General features: G+C 45.7%; 1 protein-coding gene across 1 annotated transcript; it reads left to right on the top strand.

Moving 5' to 3' along the window:
- The first annotated feature begins 460 nt into the window (after positions 1–460).
- LOC118092662 (BTB/POZ domain-containing protein KCTD5) lies at positions 461–21076 on the top strand. Its single transcript, XM_035131012.3, has 6 exons — positions 461–816; positions 6418–6526; positions 6983–7074; positions 7440–7535; positions 8908–9033; positions 15818–21076. Exons 1-6 carry the CDS (start codon positions 484–486, stop codon positions 15845–15847), a joined length of 786 nt encoding a protein of 261 aa, XP_034986903.1. The 5' UTR covers positions 461–483; the 3' UTR covers positions 15848–21076.
- The last annotated feature ends 348 nt before the right edge of the window (positions 21077–21424 follow it).

Raw genomic sequence — 21424 nt, 5'->3', positions numbered from 1 at the left:
TTTGTGCTATAAACCGCCCTGCAAGCCTAAAACTGAAGGGCGGTACAGAAATTCAATTTAACTAAATAAATGTGGGCATAGTGTGGGTGTTGACATGCCCTCCGCTTCGCCCGCAAACTCAGGCAGGGAGGCGGGAGAATACAGCGCTGTCTGCGCGCACGGTCTCCTCGCATAGAGCTCCCGCTGCCTCCCCTCCATCGGAGGAGATGAAGAGGAGAGCAGGCGAGGCGAGGGTTGGATGCCAAAAGCGGCCAGCAGGCAAAGAGTTTGCGTTAATCAGCGCCTGCGCTCCTCTTCCCTCTGGCGCACCCAGTAAGGAGAAGCAGCCCGCAGAAGGGGAGGGGTCGCTCTCCTCCCTCACTTCCGGACGGTAGGGGGCGGAGCCACATCGCCGCCGCCGCACATGCGCTCTCAGAGAGCCCGCTGGGACAACGGCCCGGAGAGGACGCCTTTTGAGAGCGGACCTTCCGGCGCGCAGCCAGGATGGCGGCGGAGGGCTCCTGTGAGCTGCCGGTGGTGCCGGCGGCAGGGCTTGGCCTGTCCGGGGCTCCCTCCGCCTCCTGCCGGCGCTGTAGCAGCAGCTCCAGTTCGTCGTCGTCGTCCTTCTCTTCGCCTTCGTCGTCGTCCTCGTCGTCGTCGTGCGGGGGCTGCCTCGCTCCCCCGGCCCCTCCCGTCGCGGGCGGCGTGCCCGGGAAATGGGTCCGGCTGAACGTGGGAGGTACCTGCTTCCTCACCACCCGGCAGACGCTATGCAGGGACCCCAAAAGCTTCCTTTTCCGCCTCTGCCAGGCCGACCCGGACCTCGACTCCGACAAGGTGAGGGGGCGCCGCCGCCGCCGCCGACTTCTTCAGGTGCTCCGGGGACAAGCCGGGCGAGGACCCCATAGCTTGGCCGCCCCACCGCGGGCACTAGGCTGGAGGGCCCCCGCTTTGTTGCCACGGTTCCTTCCGGAGTGCCGGGCCTCTGCGTGAGAAAGAGCCACTCAGGCCGCTTGTGTCAGGGCGCCGTCGTTAACCGTGGTCGCTCCTTTCTGGTCGGTTACCCGGGTGGTTGGCCGCCTTTTCTCCCGCATCTAGGCAGCCAACTTTAAATGTTGAGCATGTGTAATTAGTATGCATTAAGCGCAGTAGGTCTTCCTTCCGAGGAAACATGCATAGGGTTGCACTGCGAGTTCACGAGGGATCCACACTGAGCAGAGGGTGTGGAGCGACGGGGTTGTAGGGAGATCTCAGTGCCAGCTCAAAGAATCTTGCTGCCTGAAGTGGAGCATCAGCGGTAGCCCCCTTTCTAGAAAATGAAGCCTTCCTATGCCTGTGCAAAGCCCACCTGGGCCTCACTGGGCATGCTGCTGGTCCCTAGGCATACTGCAAGTGAGAGACTCCAGTACTGAAGAGCTGGGCCCCACCAAAGCCCACAAGTCTTTAAAGTGTGAGACGTTTTCAGTTTATCAGAACTCTCTAGCAAGCAAGATATTAACACACAAAGCAAGGTTTTATGAGGGAAAATCAAACCTAAATATAGTTGATGTGGCCAGCTGGTTGGTTTCAGTTCTAGCTTGGAGATACAGGCCAAACTCCATCCCAGGGGCTACATGAACCAGGTGACCCACCTGGGATTATGTCCTCATGATTTGAGAAAATAAAGCCTGACTTATAACCCTAACGTTTCTAACACCCTAGACAAAAGACAGATTTCTTAGGCAGAACAGAAGTAACAAGACATGGTAGTATTATTTCACTTTTAAATCTAGGAGGGCCATCAAACTTACTGTTGATGCAGAAAATCAGCTTTGGGAAAGAGACTGTATTTCTTGAGAGTCACTCTAAAAGGCTTGTTCAAAACAGCTTTGTCTCCGGTCTTCTTTTAGTAGACTGAAGGTTCTCTTGTTTTACCCAGGGGTGGGGGGACCTATGATTCTCCAAATGCTGGTGGGGTGTGACTTCGATCATCCATGGCTGGCAGCAGGAGCTAATGGGGGTTGGAGTCCAGCAACATCTGCAGAGCACCAGATTAGCAAAGGCTGCTCTAGACTCTGCATACCTGGGCTCTGGGCATCTCCAGGCCTTGACTTCTCTTCACCAGACAGGTTCCTTTTCTCTGGGGCAGGGATGCCAACTTGAATCAAATATTTTTTGGGGGGGAGGTAAGCTCCAGTCCTCATAATTGATCACATGATGCAGTGTAACACACCATTCGAATGGCAATGCCCATCAACTCCCCCCCCCAATATTTTATTGGGGAGGTCGAAGGAGACCTTGGCTCCTAGGAGCTGTCTCCTTTTCTCTGGAGTAAAGTTGTTATTCTATCTTCTGGTTGGACTCATAGATGAAGGCAACATGCAGGAAGTCTGCTCCCGACAGACTAACTCAGGAATAGCTAACTTGGTGTCCTCCTTATGTTGGACTGTGACATGCTTCAGTGCCGGCCCGCGTGACAAATGGTCAGGGAAGCTGGGAGTGGTAGTTCAGCAACAACTGGAAGGCACCATGTTGGTTGCTCCTGGACTTGAATAAGAAAACTTCAAAGGGGTTGTGAAACTGTTGGATTTTAAGCTTTAATGCTAATGTGACATCACTTTTTGCATTTCATTTCCATATGATCTCACTGTTTGTATTTCTTTCTCTACACCTATCTAGCAGTGGCATGCAATGTATCTGATGAGGTAGACACTAGTCCATAAAAGCTTACAGTCTTCATAGTGCCCCAGGCTGCTTAGTTAATTGTGCCTTGGCAGTGGTCAGATTGCACTCCAGTCCTAAAAGACTCAGTTGGCACATAGCTTAAGCTTGCTTTTAATGACTCAAGTGAGCTACCTCTCCTTGCCCTTTTGTTGCTGATAACCCAACCCCCCTTGTGTATTGCCTCAGAGGGCAAGTCTGAACTTGCCTAGATCATGTTGTTTGTCGATGCTGGTTCTTACTTAACTTTTTAAATATTCATTGAAAAAGTAGAGTAGCTACTTTCATAAACAGTGGGCATACACGAAGAAAATCAGACTGTCAAAACAGCTGTCTCCCAGTATGTCTTGCCATACAGTATTTGCTCATCAGACAATTGTAGCAGGGGGAGAGAGTCCACCTTTCAGGTTGCTCCTATTACCGGTAGCATAAGTACTGCCAAGCAAAAAAACAATTTGTCGTGTCAGTATGACTATTACCCCAGTATGTCAGTTTCTCAGATACAGTAAGCTATTTCTACAGTTTCCTCCCCACTGTAGTATTTTCCATTGCTTGGCTAATTCTAGCCACACAACCACAAGCATAATAGTAATCAGATCCTTATGGAGCAAATATTTATTAGATCAGTTGAGTAAGCTCAGCAGTGCAAGATTAGAGTCTACTCAGACTTGTTTTCTGATAAGAATAGAGCTGTGCTCTTGATTGTGCTCTTAAATCATGGGGTCAGTAAAATCCAGTGCTGCTGGACTGCACATTGTACACCTCTGTGCCAAACTCTGCTTCCTAACTTTGGAACTGTGGCAAGCCTAATGAAGTGGGGGGGGGGAGCTGGATAGATTCTCATGGATCCATGGTTTTTACATGAAGGTGCCTCAAATCCACTATCAAATCAATGCCTATCTTTGTCCATGGGCTTCTCCATAAAAATCACAGTTCATCATGGTGCCAAAAATTAGACCCACAGTAAAACTCATTCAGATCCAAGAAAAGCCATTTCCAGGTTTCATGTTTTTGCTAGTGGTGCAAAGACTCACCAGAATTGTGAGTTTTGCAATGCAGTTGTTGCATACTTAGAGAGATAATTAGCATCCTCAAAGCCCATCCATCCACAAGTAGGCTGTATATTTATTGTAAGATACCAATAAATGCAACAGGACCTGGATCCTTCAGTGTGGATTTTCACAGCATGGACTGAGAGCACCAAAAAAATTATTGGCCTGAAGTGTGCAACAAGAATGCAAGAGACCTTGTAGCATCATGCTACAAATATTGTATGTTATGTCCTGGAAGTACCAGAACAGACACTGAATTGTTGATCCATTAATGTCCAGAGTGGGATTGGAGTTTACATTTAATCATTACATGGATCTGTCATGATCTGGCCATCAGAAATGGGCTGTGTACAGCAACAAGAAGCTGATTTTTGTGGTGAGTAAACAGAGGTGTGAACTATAATGATCAGACAAAGGTGGTCAAGGGTTCTATTTCTTAAAAAAAAAGATGATGTATGAAGATCAGTGCTTCTTCATTCCCAGTTGTTGTTGGTTTTGCGCCACAAGCATCACATATTACTAGTTTTACAATTTTATAATGTTCATTGTCTTTTGATAGTGAATTTGGGGCATTTTCATGTAAAAATGTGTCTGATGTTTCTCTATATTCCTATGGGATAAAAAGAATACTTATATACTGCTATTTCATTAAAAAAAATCAAAGTTTACAATAATGCATAAAACTATACAACTATACAATCAAAAAACCCCAAAATTAAAATAAGATATCAGTTAACTGTCATGGTATTAGATGTGGACTGTGATTATGCAGTGGATTTTGAGTTTCTCTATTTAAAAAATGCTGAGCTTCTTTTCCTGAGAACTACCATTCTAGCCCCTGCAGAAGCGAAAGATAGTGAATATTATGTTTTTCAATGCAAACAGTGGGGATGGATGCAGGTTGTGAGCATCTGGTAGATTTTTGTGACCTGCTTTCTAAGAATCAAGAAGAACCATACCTAGAATCTAGGTTTTTGCAGTATGGTAATGTCACAAAACACTGGATCCATGATCTTTGTAGTGCATTCTGCCACCATATTTATTTATTGTTGGATTCCTCATTTCAGAGTAAAAAACTCTCAATGTGGTTTCCGTAGAAGCAGTAGCATACAATACATAGGAAGAGCCCATCGTGGTCCAGCACCCTGGGCTCACCAGGTGCTCGAATGAATAGGCCACAAGCATGACCTGAACACAGCAGCAGTAGCACTCTCCCTTTTGGGTTTCTCTCCAACTGAGCTTCAGAGACATAACACCTCTGACAGTGGAGGTGGAGCATAGCCATTGTGGCTAGTAGCCATTGGTAGCCGTATCTTCCATAAATTTGTCCAATCCTTTTAAAAAGCTGTTCAGGTTGGTGGGCATCACTACTTCTTGCAGGAGTAAATTCTGTAGTTGCTATGTGAAGAAGTCCTTCCTTTATTCTTTTTTAAAAATCCTAGTGGAAATTCAGTTCTTGTGATTTCCTTTATTTTAGTGTTGTTTTTGCATTTTCACTATTATTTATTATTACTGTCACAGCATCCATATTTCTATATCAAGGAAAAATGAATGAAATGTCCTTCGTTTTGTCTGTCCTAAATCTTCAAAAGTTCAACCTGTTGTGTGGCCCTGAGTCTTGAGGGAGAGGTTTCTGTGTACACCATGCATAATTTTATACACTTCTGCCATGCCCCCACCAACTCATTTCCCCCCTCTAAATATTATAAATTGCAAATATTGAAGCCAGTGTAATAAAAACAAATGATATCAGGGCAATTTTAATAATTGGAACCACTCCTATGAGAAAGCACAATAACAAAATTGTTGTTCAGGAAAATGCTGTGAGCTTTGGATGGTGAATTTTTGTGTTCAGCTCATAAAAATAATGTAAATTCAGAGGGCTCTGGCAACCTTCTACAAAATCATATATCTGTTCAGATGTGTAACAAAATACCTTTTAAGCCCCTTTGATGTTTTATTAAACAGCCACTCTTCTTGACAGGAGGAGGAGATTTTTTGCTGATTTCCTGTTCGGTTCCTTTTGCCTTCCAAAAATCTGCTCCAGATGGTTGAGGGACCCACCAGAACCTTTGGGTAGGGGAGATTGCTGGGGTCTGCAGGGGGAATTGGAGAAAGCCCTCTTCCTGCAGTGGATACCTCAACTCAGTCAGTGTGCATTTTATGAACTGTAGGAACCATTCATTACATTTCTAAGCCTGGAATCTAACCCGGAGATTTGAGGGCTTTATTGCTTTGGTTGCAATTTTAGGTTTATTATTTTCAGTATAAAGACCATAACTACTGGTTGAATGAAATGGATTGTTTTCATTTGGATAAATGTTATTAAGCTTTTCTTACCCCACATTAATATAGATTGTCATTTGAGCCAAATTATTAATTTTCACAAAATCTTGCGGTAATTGATTACAGATGAGAAACTAGCTGAGTAGTAGCTCTGTTTCACAATTAAGACCTCCAAACTGAAGTTCTGATTATTCATTAATGCTGTGCACTGAATCCATGGTGGAAGCTTCTGATTTATGACATGGATGAGGGGATGTCAGGGTTGGAATGTCAGGATCTCTGTGGGTCTCACACTAATTTAATCTGGTATTTTAATTTAGTTGGCTGATTTGGGAATAGGATGGCTTAAGTGTGATAAGACAATTTCTATATAAATAAGTAACATACATATTTTAATTAGGATGAAACAGGTGCCTACTTAATAGACAGAGATCCAACCTACTTTGGACCGGTGTTGAATTATCTCCGACACGGGAAACTGGTTATCAATAAAGACCTCGCAGAGGAAGGTATGTTTTGCTGTTTAGGAAAACTGCTTTAATGTTTGATCACAGCTGTGAAAAATCACTTTGGGTGTAATTGGTCCCACATATGCAAAGCATGGCAGCCTGTTTGGGCTGGGCTAGTTTGTAGCATTGCTCTGCAACTTGCAGTGGCCTTCAGATCTTGAGACCTTTAGAAATCAGGTTCTGGCACCTGAAGTGCTGTGAGGTCACTGTGTTTGGGGAGGTTGTTGGCTGGTGCATGACCTACCTGGAACAATCTCCTCCCTCCTGGGCTTTCTCTTTCTGCTTTGGTCTTGGAGCAGAGGCCTTGCCTCATCCTGACCAGGGCAACGCTTCAGAGGGACAGTCTGCCACTTGGCCATGCAGTGCCTCCCAGGGCCTGTTGGTGACACAGACTTTCTCACAAGCAGCTGGAGTTTTATGAGGCCCTCTTTTGACTTTGTGTTCCCCTCCAATCAGGTGTGCTTGAAGAAGCTGAATTCTACAACATCACATCCTTAATCAAACTTGTAAAGGACAAAATAAGGGAACGAGACAGCAAAATCTCACAGGTAGGACCTGCTAGTTTTTTTAAAAAAGATTTCTTTTTGAGATAGCCTTGGCTTGACTTCATTTCAGAATGTGTGGTTGTGTTTGGTGCCCAAACTGAGGGAATTATGAGAAGTGGCTTCTGGTGATATCAGATGCCCTTTTTCCTTTCATGAGTGAAATGTTTGTGCTTGTGGCAATGCCAAGGGGAGGAGGGCAGCAGAGAGATCTCACTGCCGGCTGGGCAGGCCTCAGAGGCTGAGGCAAGGGGCTTTTTTGCACTCTGGAGCTCAGTGGTAACGGGGAAGGGGCTCATTTGGAAGACATGATGGTTGAAACCAGTGGCCATTCATATTTCATGAATGTCTCTCTGTGTTTTTCACCAAAGGTGCCAGTCAAGCACGTTTACAGGGTGCTGCAGTGCCAGGAAGAGGAGTTGACTCAGATGGTCTCCACCATGTCTGATGGCTGGAAATTTGAGCAGGTAAGAGAACAGGAAGCAAACTGTTCAAGCTTTCAAGGACCATACAAACAAACAAAAAAGCAGGTGAGAGGAGTGTGAGAGTTGGAATAATTCTGGGTGTTGTGGGCCTGGGTCCTGGAATGGTCAGGAAACTCAGACAAATAATATTATTATCTTGTACTTTTACTGCAGTTTGCCGGATTGCTTAAAGTGTGTCACATATTAATGCTAGTTGTTTCTTAAAGTAACTCTGTAAAGAAGGACAATATCATTATTTCCCTACTGGGAATAAGCCTTTGGATATGCCACTGAGCTTGTGCCTTAGGAGATGCTTGATTTGCAGCTTATACTCTCAGCCTCTTAGTTCTTGGCATTTCCATGTTAAATCACACAGCAGGCACCAAGCACTTCATTCTTCCAGCACTGTGCCAGGTAGCCGTTTCAAGGCAAGGATCCTTTTGCTCCACTTTTTATATAGAGAGCTCTTGGAAGCATAGTCCTCTGGAATTAACTCTGGTGGTGATATGAACACTGTTACCTGTTTGTGTGTGTGTGTGCTGCTCTGGTTGGAAAATTAGAAATTCTCCTAACTAGGCTCTAAACCAGGCATCCCCAAACTTCGGCCCTCCAGATGTTTTGGACTACAATTCCCATCATCCCTGACCACTGGTCCTGTTAGCTAGGGATCATGGGAGTTGTAGGCCAAAACACCTGGAGGGCCGCAGTTTGGGGATGCTTGCTCCAAACTGTAGCCGTGTAGTGATGTTTGTCCACCAAGATGCCATGTCAGGGCTAGTGCTTCAGATCCTGCCATCAGTATTGCAGTACTGATTGGATCACGGGTATTTGTTTGTACAAGCACCGCAGCTCTCTGTGGTGGAAGATTCTCAGTTAATGAAGATTTGGAGAGCAGAAGAAGGAATCAAGAAAAATCTTTTTGGGTCAGAACTGTCCCTCAACAGGCACTAGCTCTCTAAGAGCAAAGAAGAGTGTGGATTCCCCACAACTCTGTCTCTGGGCCTGTATTTTGTACATCCATTGTGGATGGCTCTAGGCCTGCAGTCTTCCTTCTGTGCAACATTCTAGGAGTTTCGTAGCTGTGTGTTTACACAGTCAAAGCTCTGTGTGGTCAGGACTGCTTACACTCCATGTGAAACACTGAAGCCTCCTATCTTCACATTGCCACACTCTTCTGCCTGAGCATGAATTATAGGAAGGGACAGGGGCCACTCTTAATGCTAGATGCCCCTTGTGGGAACAGGAAGGAGAGAGCTCCACCTTTATTTAATAGCCTAGAATGTTGACTGTCAGAGCTTTGGTTGTAATCCCTTATTAAGTTCTGTCTGAAGCACAAGAACAGTCACCCTCAGTTGTCTCTCTTTCCCACCTCCAGCTAGTCAGCATTGGATCTTCCTATAACTATGGGAATGAAGACCAGGCCGAATTCCTTTGTGTTGTTTCCAAGGAGCTGCACAACACCCCTTATGGCACGGCCAGTGAGCCCAGCGAAAAGGCAAAGGTGAGTCATCTTCAGGGTGGAGCAAGGCCCAGCTGATGCCTTCCTTTACCCTCAAAGGTTGTTTGCCAGTTGCTACTAAGAAAGCAGCTTGCTTGGGTATCCTCTGCCCACCCTGTCTCAGGTGTCCATGCACAAGACACACACAAGCACACTGAGCAGTTGTGGAAAAAGGAAGCTTCAACATCACACCTCCAACAAGACAGTAAACAAGCCTTGGGTTTGATAGAGGTGCCTGCATAAACCATTTCAGGCTTCTGTCCATTTCATTGCTGGTGCTGTATGAAGACACCCTGCCCCATGCAAAAGGAATCTCTAGTGGTTATGGATGTCTAATCCCCAAACACCCAACTCCCAGACAGCAGCAAAACCTTTTTCTGGAAAATGGCAGGTGCTATTCTAGGTGTGCCTGCATGTGGGTGCAACCCAAAAAACACAGACACGGAACCCACCAACACGGAAACCTTCATTTGTTGCAACCAAAAAATAAAGGCATATAAATCACATTGCAGTGTCAAGGCTACTTTATGTCTGCCAACACAGGCATACCTTGTTGGCCTGAATATAAGCCACACTTTCCCCCCAAATTCCGACCGTGTAAAGTGTGGCTTATATTCGTGACCTTATGGTATGCAGCCAGGAGTGTGGTGCAGACGGCAGCAGGAGTGCACCGAAGCAGTGCCTGCCCTGCACGTAGTTCCCCGTCCTCTCCCCCAAGGCCAGGAAGGGAGAGAACGAGGAAGGGGAAAGGCCGCCGGCAATGCAGCACAGCTCCCCCCTGCCCAGTATGCAGCCAGAAGCAGCAAGGATTAGAGCGGCTTAAATTCAAGCATTTTTTATTTCCCCCCTTCCAATTTTAAAGTTGCGGCTTATATTTGGAGGCAGCTTATATTTGGGCCAATATGGTATGTAGACTTGCAGGTGCTTTTGATTATAATTCCAACACACCCATAACTCTTAAGCTGGAGAATGTAAGATGCCCTGTGTTGGGAGAAGGAAAGGTAGGATATCCCATGACTTCGGAGTTCTCTTTCTCTCCAGTTTCCAACTTGAGGTACCCAAAGTTTCATGGCCTTAAATCCAGCAAAAGCTTTCCTTGTGAGTGCAAGGTGAAAGAGGCAAAGTGGAGCTCTGAGGAATTCCCCCCACCTACACAATTCAAAGACTTGCTACTGAAACTTGATCAATAGTGTCAATGATATTATTACTTTCGAGGAGTGGTGAGAGTCTGGTGTGTGGCTAATATCTCCTGTCTGGGGCCAACGTGGAGCCCAATTCTGGCTGTCTTAGCCCCCCTGAGTTAAACAGTCCCTTGATCTACTCCTAGCTTTTCCATAAATCATGGCAAGAAATTTCCCTCTGGCCTGAGAAAGCACTCTGCCGACAGGACTATAATTAGAGGCCCTGCCCTTGGTTGCCAATGTTATTGTCTGGCTGCTCTGCTGCGGTTAAAATCAGGATGCCTGCGTTCATGTCATGTGGCATTCAGTGGAGACAAAAGAGTCAGAATTCTAGAGGATGGGGGAGAGAAAGGCAAAGGGGCATATGTCCCAAGATGCATCAGGCCTATGCCAGGCTACAGTCGACTGAGATGAACCAAGGTTCTGGTGTCATACACCATCCTTGCATAATTGTTAATTAACACAGTTGTGCCATGGGCATAAGTTAATGCCAGCCCTCTCTGCACATTTTTCATTGAGTTTTCAACATAAAATACAATGAAAGTCAAACTAATCAAAAGAAGAGAAATAGGCACACAAAAGAAGACAATAAAGAAGTAGAAAAAGAAGAGAAGAAGAAAAACAAGGTTCTCTATCACAATTATATCTTAACCTTTATTCCACACACAGAAGGGTGAACCCTCCCAGCTCTTACCTGGGAGCTTCCCCCTCTTCCCCCAGCCTCCCTCTCTGGGAGATCCTCTCTACCCTGCCCCTTGCGCTGGGCCCTTCATCTTCCACCCATCTGCACCTTTTTAAATGAAGTTGCTGCTGCTGCTGTTCAAGAAGCTGGCAAACAGTGTGCCAGGCAGCTTAGAAGCAAATGTGTGATTTCTGTCTCACTGTCCTATTTCACTCTCTACCTTTTGCTTTCCCTTGGCCTTTGGCTTTGCAAACAGACAGCCAGATTGTAGAGTGATTGTTTCTGAAGGTGCAAATGATGTGCTGGAGGCTATAGTGATGTTCAGAAAGATCTAAGCTTCAAGATCCTTGCATGAACTCCTGAATTAATAAAGAGGGCACAGATAGAAGGCAAGGTTTTTTTGTGTTCATCTGGCACTCTTGCATTGTGTGGCATTTGCATGCTAGAGAGAAGTGGCTATGCTGGGATTCATGCCTGTTGAGAAGGAGGAAGATGATGTTGGAGTTGGGTGAATTGGTAAAGGTGCAGGGCAGAGCCCGCAGACACGAAGCTCAGCTTCTTGCATCTTCCCTAATGGCCAGTCATAGTTCAACAAGACGCTCACACCCTCAAGAGCATCCGCTAACCAGCTAAGAAACTGTTTGGATGTTTATCAGGAAAGGCTATATGGGGGTGGGGTGATGGTGGCTGGGACACAGGGCAAAGGGACAGGCATCTCTATTGAGTTCTTTTGAAGAGAGAGGTGCCTCTTATGCACATTCTTAAGAGTTTGCTTTTAAATATATCAACAAAAAAACAACTTGGGCTCCCATGCCCAATTAAATCTTGATTAACCATAAAAGGTTGGTTGGGGGGAGTTAGACAAAAGGAAGAGGGAATATGGAATTACAGCATCTGAGCCAGACACCCTGAAAGTTACTAAACTGCTTTCACATGAAAGCACATAAATTAGAAATGCTGTTTCCTGTCTGTGGACGAAAGTTCAATTTCCAGTGTTTCCAGGCTAGTAATGCTTAGCCACCAAAAGGTGGGATTTAACCATAAACTGTTTGCCTCTTCTGGATGTGAAACCTATGGGATGGTAACCAGTGACTTACTCTAGCCAAGTGCAAGGTGAGGCACTTGGTTTTCAGCACACCCACCTATTGCAGCCCTCTGCGCCATGTCCCTTGCTGTGCCAGAGGGTTCTTGACTGGATATGGGTGTTTTGCTGTTGCTTGGCAGCTTGACAGATGTTTTCAGTGGTGGTTCGACCTCTTTACAACTGTGGTGGCTTTTTCCTTGTGTTGTAGCAGCTGTTCCAGGGATTGGCTGGCTGGCTTGCACTGTTGGATTGCTTCTATGATCAACTCGCAGAAGACTCTTCTGGGTCACCCTTCACAATTCAGGGGCTGGCTTGGACAGACATCTCTTGCTAAGACAAATCTAGGCCAGACTTTTCCAGATCTCTTTCCTGGATCTCCTTGTGTAGGGCAGCTGTTGAAGTGAATGGGACAGTTGTCCAAAGATCACCAAGCAGAAGCCTTGAATCCTCTCTCAGGCAGCCTGGGGACGTTTGTACTTTACTCACTTTGCACTCTTTTCTTTTCCTTTCCTTCCTGCTCTTTGCACTTGCTTCATGAAACTCAGAGTGAAGACGAAGAGACGGATTACGATATGAATGACTCAGATTAAGTGTGAATGCCATGGTGAGCACTAGGACTTCACCCACCTGCCTGTCCTCCCTCTGGCCTCTCCCACTGGTGCATCTTGTTTTGTGTTTGTAGTTGCTGCCTTGACCCCGTTGCCAGGTAGCTGTAGGCCCCTAGACTGCCTAGTGGTCCACTTGTGTGTTGGCTCCTTTACTTCCTGCTGCTGTTGGTCCTCTTCAGAGGAAATGTCTTTTTGTGGCTCTTCTCACAGGGAGGAAAGCAAGACTCCTCCAGGGAACCCATCTGCTTTGCACTTAGAAAACCAGGGGAAGACAGGGGCCAAAAGGTCTGAGCCATGTTGCAGTCGCCTTCCTATGATGACCACAGACTTTGGGTTGCTTGCTCTTTTCTTTTTTTTATTAGTACGCCTTCAGGAATTCTTGAAACATAGTCTTCATTCCGATGTCTACAATTGCTTTCTCTTTGAGTTTGGGTGCAGACTTCACATCTGCTATGAGAGCAGGGTAAACAAATTGGAAAGAACTCTGTGTCTGTGGAGAAAGTGGATAGAGTTTCTTTCTCCCTCATAATACTAGAATTCAGAGGGGTGATCAAGGAAGCTACATGCTGGAAGATTTGGGATAGAGAAAAGGAAGTGCTTCCTAACACAGTGCACAATCCCGCAAGATGATGGCTTTGAAAGAGGATTGGACAGATTTATGGAGGAGGAGGAGACTGTAGATAGCTATGAGGCCCATATCCAGTATTGGAGGCAGTTGGGAGCGTAAGTGGGCAGAGGGTGCACCTTTTGCACCGATGTTCTGCTTGTGAGCTTCACAGTGGTTGACCACTGTGATAACAGGATAGTGGACCAGATCCAGCAGGTTCATTCCAAGAGGAGTCTCCTGCTCAAAAATAATCTCGGTTCTTTGCTTTCTTGAGGGAACAGCCTCATGTTTGCAGGCCAGCCTCAAGACTGGCCTAACAATTCAAAAGGAGCAGAAGGATTGTCACCACGGCTGCCAGAGCCGTAGTAGAAAGTTGGTCTGGTTCTTTTGCTGAGTGAGCAGACTACAAGTGTGTACATCTTCGCTGTTTTGCCATGATGAAAGGAGAAAGTGATGGGGAGAAGGGTGCCAGGAGTCTGAGTCAGGAGGTGTGAACTTTTCTAATGGTGGCTGTACCAGAAAGCAGCACTGGGATGGGCTGGAAATTCCCTGTGCTTCACCCGTAGTGTGCCCTTCCTCCAAGTATATAAAGTCCTGCATTACTGTGTGAGGGCCTGGCCTTGAGCTACCTAGTGGATTCCACAGCCAAGGTCCTGAGTTGTTTTTAATGGACCTGATGTGTTGTTGACCCTTATTTCCCCAGGGACAATCTAGTAAAAGCAAGGCATGGTGTGTTTTCCCCTGCTTGCCCTGAGTGGGGATTTGTCCCTGTTCAAGGCCAACACTATCCATTTTCATCAGTGCTGATGCAAAGAGGAGAAACAGGTGACAGGTGAGGATATTACAGAGAAGGTCCCTGGGAATTCTTTGGGTGAGGAAGAGGCATAGTGGAAACTGCAGGTGTTGCTGGCCAGATGACGCAGTGCTGAAACATCAACACACACTGTGTTGGCTACAAGGGGTATTTTGCCTTGAGATGTTTTGGGTTCCCAATATGCCAGTGCTATTAAGCAGATAAGGGTCTTTAAAAATAATGATGATTCATGTTATTATTTGAACTATCTTATCCTTGCTTGGTGAAGCCAAGGAGTGAGGCTCCTTGATTCTCTGGCAGAGCCACTGAGTTCTCCTTAGTCCTCATCGTCCTCAAGCAACACAAATAGTGGCCTGGAATGTGGCTCTTTGGGTGCCCTTCCCAGGTCCTTCAGTTGAAGGCTGAAAAGTACCTCTGATCTGTAGTGCACATCCCCAGGTGAGGAGGAAGGCAGCAGCTTGTGGGCAACCGAGGCCACCTGTGAAGTGTCAGAGTGCACAGCCTGCTACAGCAACACCTTTATTTCCTGTTCTCGGCCAGGGTGTCTCCAAAGTGACTTGGAGTGTTATGGTGGTTTCTTCTGGTAGTTGATGTCATCATCACACAGGTTCCAGGCAGGGAGGAGACAGCCAAAATGGTTCTCCAACCCTGATACAGGGCAAGATACTTAATTGCGAGAAAAATCTATGAAACCAGAATATTTACATATCTTTCCTTCAGAATGTGAAGTTATACCATGGAATTATTAAATCTCACTAACTAGATCCCAATTGCTGAAAATCTGATAGACAACCTTATGATTGTCTAAAAATGTGTTATACATTTCTGCCTCAAAGAGAAGAGTGACGTATGCCCCCTCCCAATTAAAGTGCATAGTCCTTCAATATTGTATATACACAAACTAAGGCACTGATGACTGAACACCCCGGAAAGTGGGGTATTTGTACATCTTTCTTTGGAAAAGGCAGACAGGCTGCACTGTATTAGAAAATTTAAATCTAGCACACTTGCTACTGAAGACATCCTCATTGCTTGAAAAACAATAAAATAAGCACCAAAGGGAGGGCATCAAAACTGGAGCAAAGAACCCAGGCAGGCATGGTTCTGCAGCCTCAGGTTGTGATCTACAACCATTGTTCACTTGAATTAAATTTTGACGGGGAGGGGGATTTCCAGTAGCTGCACCCCTACTTAAAGATTGCAAACGTCATACTAATAAATGCTATAGAGTCATAGAATTGTAGAGCTGGAAATGGATCTCCAAGGGTCATTTAGTCCAACTCCCTGCAATGCAGGAATCACAGCTGAAGAATCCCTGACAGATGGCCATCCAACCCTCTGCTTGAAAACCTCCAAGGAAGAAGAGCCTACACCTTCCGAGGGAGTCCATTCTACTCTCAAACACTTCTTACCACTAACACTTAGTGAGAACATAATCAGCAAAATGATCTGTTGGTCGCATAAATGGTCCATTTTTTAATCCACAACTGTTCTTTTCAAACTGGGAGCTGGACCACTCACATACACTGGCCTAGCTGTACAACCTAGCTAGTTTTGTGGGGAATGGGTGAGTCTGGCCTGTTGGCAGTTCCCTTAATTAACTTCCTATGTTTTGAGTAGCAGCTGACTGGCTAGTTCACCATCATGTGCCAAGATGTCTTGCATCAGAGAACAAAATTGTTTGCCTGTTTTAAGGTTTTGTCTTCAAGAAAGTACTAATTCCAAGAATGCCGAAGTCTTTCCACTGTGTGAGTCTTGCTGGAGAATCTTGCCATGCAGAATCTCACCACTTTTTGTTTGTTTCCTTCCAGATCTTGCAGGAGCGAGGTTCAAGGATGTAACTGTGCCCCAGTATTGAATGCTGACAAGTTTTCCTTTGCATCGCCACACGAAGAGCCTTGGCACCAAGAGGATGTCGCTTGTTCAGACCATTTCTGTAGTTCTGGATTTTGAACCCTGAAGGTGGTGCTGCAGCTGGAGCCGGCTGCTTGCAGATGCCTGCCTTCGGCAGCAAGAGGGGTTGTGTTGGCTCTGGTGCCCGGTTGTGCTGATCTTAATCCCATGGAAAGAAGATTTGACTTCACTCTATGCTTTCCTTCCGAAGAGATATAGCAATGCTTTGCTGATTGTAGGGAAACGATTTGGGTTTTAATCATTGTAGGCAGTTCAAGGTCAACATACTTGGTGCTATGAATAAATCACAGCCCACATGTGGGCAGACATCCTTAAGCAGCTCCAGTTGACTGTGGCGGCTGCTGTACATTCCTTGGGGATCTATTGTAAGAATGCACTAGCCCAGTCTAAGGGAGGGGTGCATCTTCTTACCCCTCCCGACCCTGCTTGCTTCAGTACCCAGAGGGTATTCTCTTCTTGGGAAGGTGGTCTTATTTTGCCCACATCTCTAGGGACAGCCTTCCTCTCCAGGTAACTTGCTCCTGCAAAGGTTAACCTCCAATTTTAGCTACACTTTAGGATTGAAGCCCCAATTAAACAAAAATAATATGGCAAATACCTTGCCTTGCACACATGTGTGCACACACGAAAACTCACACACACCAAAGTTGCATTCTTTGTTTTTAGAAATGCCTGCAAGTATTGCTACCCCTGTGGACTCACAGCACTGAAGGTAGACATGGGGGTTGAGTCTTCATGGGTGCTCCATCATGAAGGCTGGGAATGAGAATCTCTGTGCTCAAAAGCATCAGAGCTTGTGCAGCTGAAGGCAGGAATTATTGTGATTCTTTAACAGATGTTTACAGTCATTTCTACATTATCTTATCTATGCAGTTTCTTCCGATGTTTGGCAAGTACTGTCAATAACACTTGTGGTTTCATTAAGAGAGGCTTGTGGTAAATGTGAAGAAACAACTGGAGCTTTTTAGTGTACTGTGTTTAAATGAAACCATTAGCATGTCTTTTGAAAATAGGTTTAAAGGAGTATATACAGATCTCTCTGCTACAGAGAGGAGCCCTTGCTTGTCTGAGGCTCTCTTAACATGCTACCTATATTTTAACTTTCATTAAGCAACTCACAGAAGCTGTGTGTATACACACCCCTTCCTTTTCCATTCAGATGTGTGGAGTCCTCACAATCCTGAGCATCCCTTGTCTGCCTGCATTTTTGATCTCATTTTCGGCAAACCTTTTCTGCCCAGTAGATCAGCAAGTGGGCCATTTGTCTTTTGCCATGGAGACTGGTCTGCACAGAAAGTTGCAAGGGCCTCCTCAACATTGAGTAATCTGTTTGTCTTTTTTAAGATGTTAGCATTGAAATGAATTTACTAAAATGTAATTCTTCTGAAGGGTGAAATGTTTCTACTTTTATACTTTTTTAGGCATCTGTGTTTGATTACCGTAAAGCGAACGCCAATGTGCTAAGAGATCACATTTCGTGTACGTAGAAAGAAATGTTATTGCGGGTGTGTCTGCATGCATGCACACATATATGCAGATGCAAAGATGGCTCTTGAATCGGCTAAACAGGCCTTGTTCTCCTTCAGGCCCCACCATTACTGTGACGCATTCTGCCAGGGCAGCCTGAGTAATTGACTTGAAAGGCCTCCATCTCCAAACAGCCTTTCCTCAAAGGTGGTGCACATGCCTGTCCAGAAACTGCCTTTGAATGTTTTTGCTGCAAGTAGCAAAGGATTTGACTGACACAAATTTCAGGCTTGAGAGGGGGCAGCAGCAAAACATGGTGAGTGGAGGGAGGTGGAGCACAGAAGCAGCCACTCTGTCCATCAAGTGGCCAGTGAACGCGTTTGCTGCTTTGGGGTGGGATTTCCCACCTTGCTGCCACTGTCCCCTTATGTCCTTGGAGGAGGGGATTTTTGATGTTCCTCCTGTTCCCCCTCTGACTTTAAAGCCAGAAAGCGTCAGGAGACACTTTGGAAGGGGCTGAAGCCAGCGCCTGTCAGGGTGTTGATTTTGGCTGCAGGCAAGGTTTACTCTCTGCATTGGTTTGGCTTCTTACTGAACGCAGAAAAAGTTTTAGCATGTTGAATAGTATGAAATTTAAGTTGCATCCTAGGATTTAACCTTGCAAGTGTGGAATCTTTTTGTATTCTTCATGATTGTGGAATGTGGTCCGTGGTATAAAACTTAGCATGTTGAGAACCTCGGCTTCTATTGTTGGCATAAGAAAAAATACAGGTCTCTTGCCCTCGTGATGGGTAATGTAGGCAGTGTGAGGAGAGCTCAGAAAGCAAGTGGGTGCCAGACTAGGCTTTCCTATCCTTTGTGGCTCTGCTTCTGTCTCCCAGAACTGCCACCTCAGGCCTTTTATTCTCTCCTTTTCCCTTAGTTACTTGTCTGTAGGCTCCTGAAACTTGGAAGCCAGGTATCTTTGAAAAATTAGGAAAAGTATTTAAATTGGCACTGCAGAAAATCAGTTTCTTTGGTACAAATTTTATATTGTACCAAAAACCCTATACCATGAAGTGTAGAGGACAGCGGGTAAAGGGCTACCCAGGTGCCTTCTGCTTCTTTGTTCACGTTATTTAAGGGGAGAGAACAGGTGCTCCTTTCAGCCACTTGCTACTTTCCTCACTTCAGTGTGTTAGTGTCTCTATGCATTATGCAAATTACATCCCCCTCTTGGAGAACTGAATAGATTTCAGCAGCTTAAAAAGACACATGTTCCCATTGCCTATGGGGCCCATAGCTGCCAAGTTATCCCTTTTTTAAAGGGATTTTCCCTTATGCTGAATAGGCTTCCTCGCGAGAAAAGGGAAAACTTGGCAGCTATGATGGGGCCCTCCTGTCTCTGGACTCTGAAATACTAAAGTGGACACCGACAACTTTTGTTGCACTGCTCAGCTGTAGTTTAGCCTCAGCTTTGCCTACATTTTACTCAGTTTTTGAATAGAATTGTCAATTATTTATTTAAAAAGGAGGGTGGGATAGCAAATGTGAAGTTTCTCGTGTAAAGAAGGGTCTTGAAGGCCTGCCCCCTGAAGGGATCATTGACTCTCAAGGCGCAAGAAAACCTGCAATGATACCAGACAACAAAAGAAATAGATGCTTCAGGTACATCTGTGTTCATTTCTGTCTTGTCTGTCCCATCCCTTGCTGCCATAAGCTGTCATTCAGTCTGGAAAAACATACCCCATCTCAGACACTTCCCACTGCAAGAAAGATAAGCTTAGAGGCACACATACAGCCATGGCCTGACACCCAGATGCTGTCATTCCCTGACTCTCACATATTTTTGTAAAAGGTGGGTAGAATGAGTAGAGGAAATTGCTTTTGTCGCAAGAGGAGAGATCTGCCTGAGGTCTGCTGTGTCCTTGTAGAGGGTGGGAAAGAGAATTCTCTTTTCTCACTGTCAGAGCTGCCACTTAACAAAGTTGAGTGTTGCCAAACATGCACATGCTCTCCTACCCCAGGAGTGGCAGCTGTTGCATGTGTTTCATTGCAAGGTTCTTTCTACTAGTATGCTGGTCTCTGGAGCAAATTATCTTGCTTACTGATATAGGACTAGGGCTGAACTATGCTCACACATTGGACATCCACGCCATCAGGCATTCTGTGCAATTGCTACTTGTGTGTAGGGGTTCCCTTGCAAGGCAGCCAAATTCAGTCACCATCAGAGGGTAGGACTGGTATGGCATTAGAAAGAGATGCATGAACTCCCTCTGGCTTAAAACCAATAGTTCCCTGCATGTCAGTTAACACCTGAATAGGGTTGTGTTACCTGAATTCGAGGAGAAATTGAGTTCCTTTGCAAGGCTGTAACCCAAGTTCTTTGTCTTCTACTTGGACCTTCCTTCAAATTCCATTTTTAGTGCTGTTGCTGAACTGAGATATTTTTCACAGCTGCATTTATGACAGTAAAGGGGCTACAGCCTGGGCTACTTTACCTGCTTGCAAACAAAATGGATTTGAAACAAGCCCTGAAGTGGTTCCTTGCTTATTCAGTGCTCTTTCACTATCTTGGCCATCTCTGAATCCTGCTTTAGAGCTGCCGTTTAAGACATTGGTAATGCATTTACTTAGGGAAACATGGGTGCCTCAAGCTTTGTGACAACTTGCTCCAAAAACGAGGGCTGAAAGGGCTACCTGGCTGTAATTGTCATGCAGTAGGAATGTTAAGAGCTGGCCTAACTTGAATGCAAGTTAATGAAAATTTGCTTGCATCTCAGTGGGGCCCTAATGAAGATGTATTTGCTTGTGAACATTCCATCATTTACAAAACTGAATTGTCATGTGTGGAAAAGTGTGTTTTCTGTCCTTCCATGGGGTAGAAGACAGGTCATTGTTTGGGGCAAAGTTTATCAAAGGCAGCGTTTTCACTGTGCTTACAAAGGACTAGATTTTCTGTGCACCTGGACAGGAAGCAAATCCAAATACTTGATGCATGCTTTACTTTTTAAAACTTAACTACAAACATAGAATTATTGCTGCTACTAGTCAGGGTGGCTGTGTAGAGCATCCATGAGCAGAGGCACTCCTGTGCCTTTGAATACAGCAGTATGAGTGAGCTTCCTAGGAAGGGCACTTGGTTGGCTTTTGGTCTGATCCAGGAGGGTTCTTCCTACATTAAAACTTCCCAGGTAGACCAACCAACAGGAGAGGTGAGATCATCATGCTGCCTTCCTCTGTGCTCTGGAAAGGTTGACTCTTTAAAACATTTATGAGGAGAGGCTGGTTTGAAATTAGGCTCTCCCTGTGCCTCCCCCCAACCCACCCGTTTGCTTTCTGCCGGGGTGGGGGAAGCAATTACATTTTTTTTAAAAAAAAATGTGGTACAATCTTATCTTCCAGACAGTGGATTAGCAATAGTTCTTTTTTGCACCAGCGCTTTAGCTTTGAGTACGGTACTTTTTGCAGCAATTTGACACCTGGCATTGCACCCTTCCCCACCTCTGTACTTTTGGCCTGGCTGTGAGCAGAACAAAATGAAAGATTTCTTAGAGGAATCCCTTTCGAGGTATCTCTAGTTCGTTTTCAGGTGGATGTGTCACTTCTGGAACAAATATATTACTGATATGTGTGGATGTTTTAAAGAAAAGTTTCGTTACACTCGCTCCTTGTAAAGTGCATGAAATAAACGTCTCCTTTCTAACAAAGCTGCCGTTGTGGGTCTTGGTTTCTCGGGCCGGCCTGTGCTGCGCTTGCAGGGCAGTGTCGGAGCGGTGTCCAAGCCTCTTCAGGGCGCAGCTGGAGTTCGGCTTCCAACCTCGCTGCTCCAGCCAACCCACCCGCCCTTCTTCGGCTCTGGTCGCGCAGGGAGGGTCGCATCTTGGCCTCGCAGCATTACTACTACTACATTTATTATGTATTTTATTATTATTCCCCATCTGGCAGGATTGCCCGTGTTCTCCACGTGTGGCCCGCTGTGGGGGCGGAGCTTCCCAGCCGAGTTCCAATGGGGAGCAAGGGAAGGGGCAGTCGAGCCCCATCCGGGTTCTCAGAGC

This window comes from Zootoca vivipara, chromosome 13 (genome assembly GCF_965207765.1).
Source record: "Zootoca vivipara chromosome 13, rZooViv2.hap1.1, whole genome shotgun sequence".
Classification (NCBI taxonomy): Eukaryota; Metazoa; Chordata; class Lepidosauria; order Squamata; family Lacertidae; genus Zootoca; species Zootoca vivipara.
This window is presented reverse-complemented; position numbering and strand designations above follow the sequence as displayed.

What these genes read in the sequence shown, in the direction of transcription:
- LOC118092662 (XM_035131012.3), top strand. Translation starts at nt 484, where the DNA reads ATGGCGGCGGAGGGCTCCTGTGAGCTGCCGGTGGTGCCGGCGGCAGGG. An exon ending in TAAAGACCTCGCAGAGGAAG is followed by an intron (nt 6,527 to 6,982) that starts GTATGTTTTGCT and finishes CCCTCCAATCAG; the next exon opens with GTGTGCTTGAAGAAGCTGAA. An exon ending in ATGGCTGGAAATTTGAGCAG is followed by an intron (nt 7,536 to 8,907) that starts GTAAGAGAACAG and finishes TCCCACCTCCAG; the next exon opens with CTAGTCAGCATTGGATCTTC.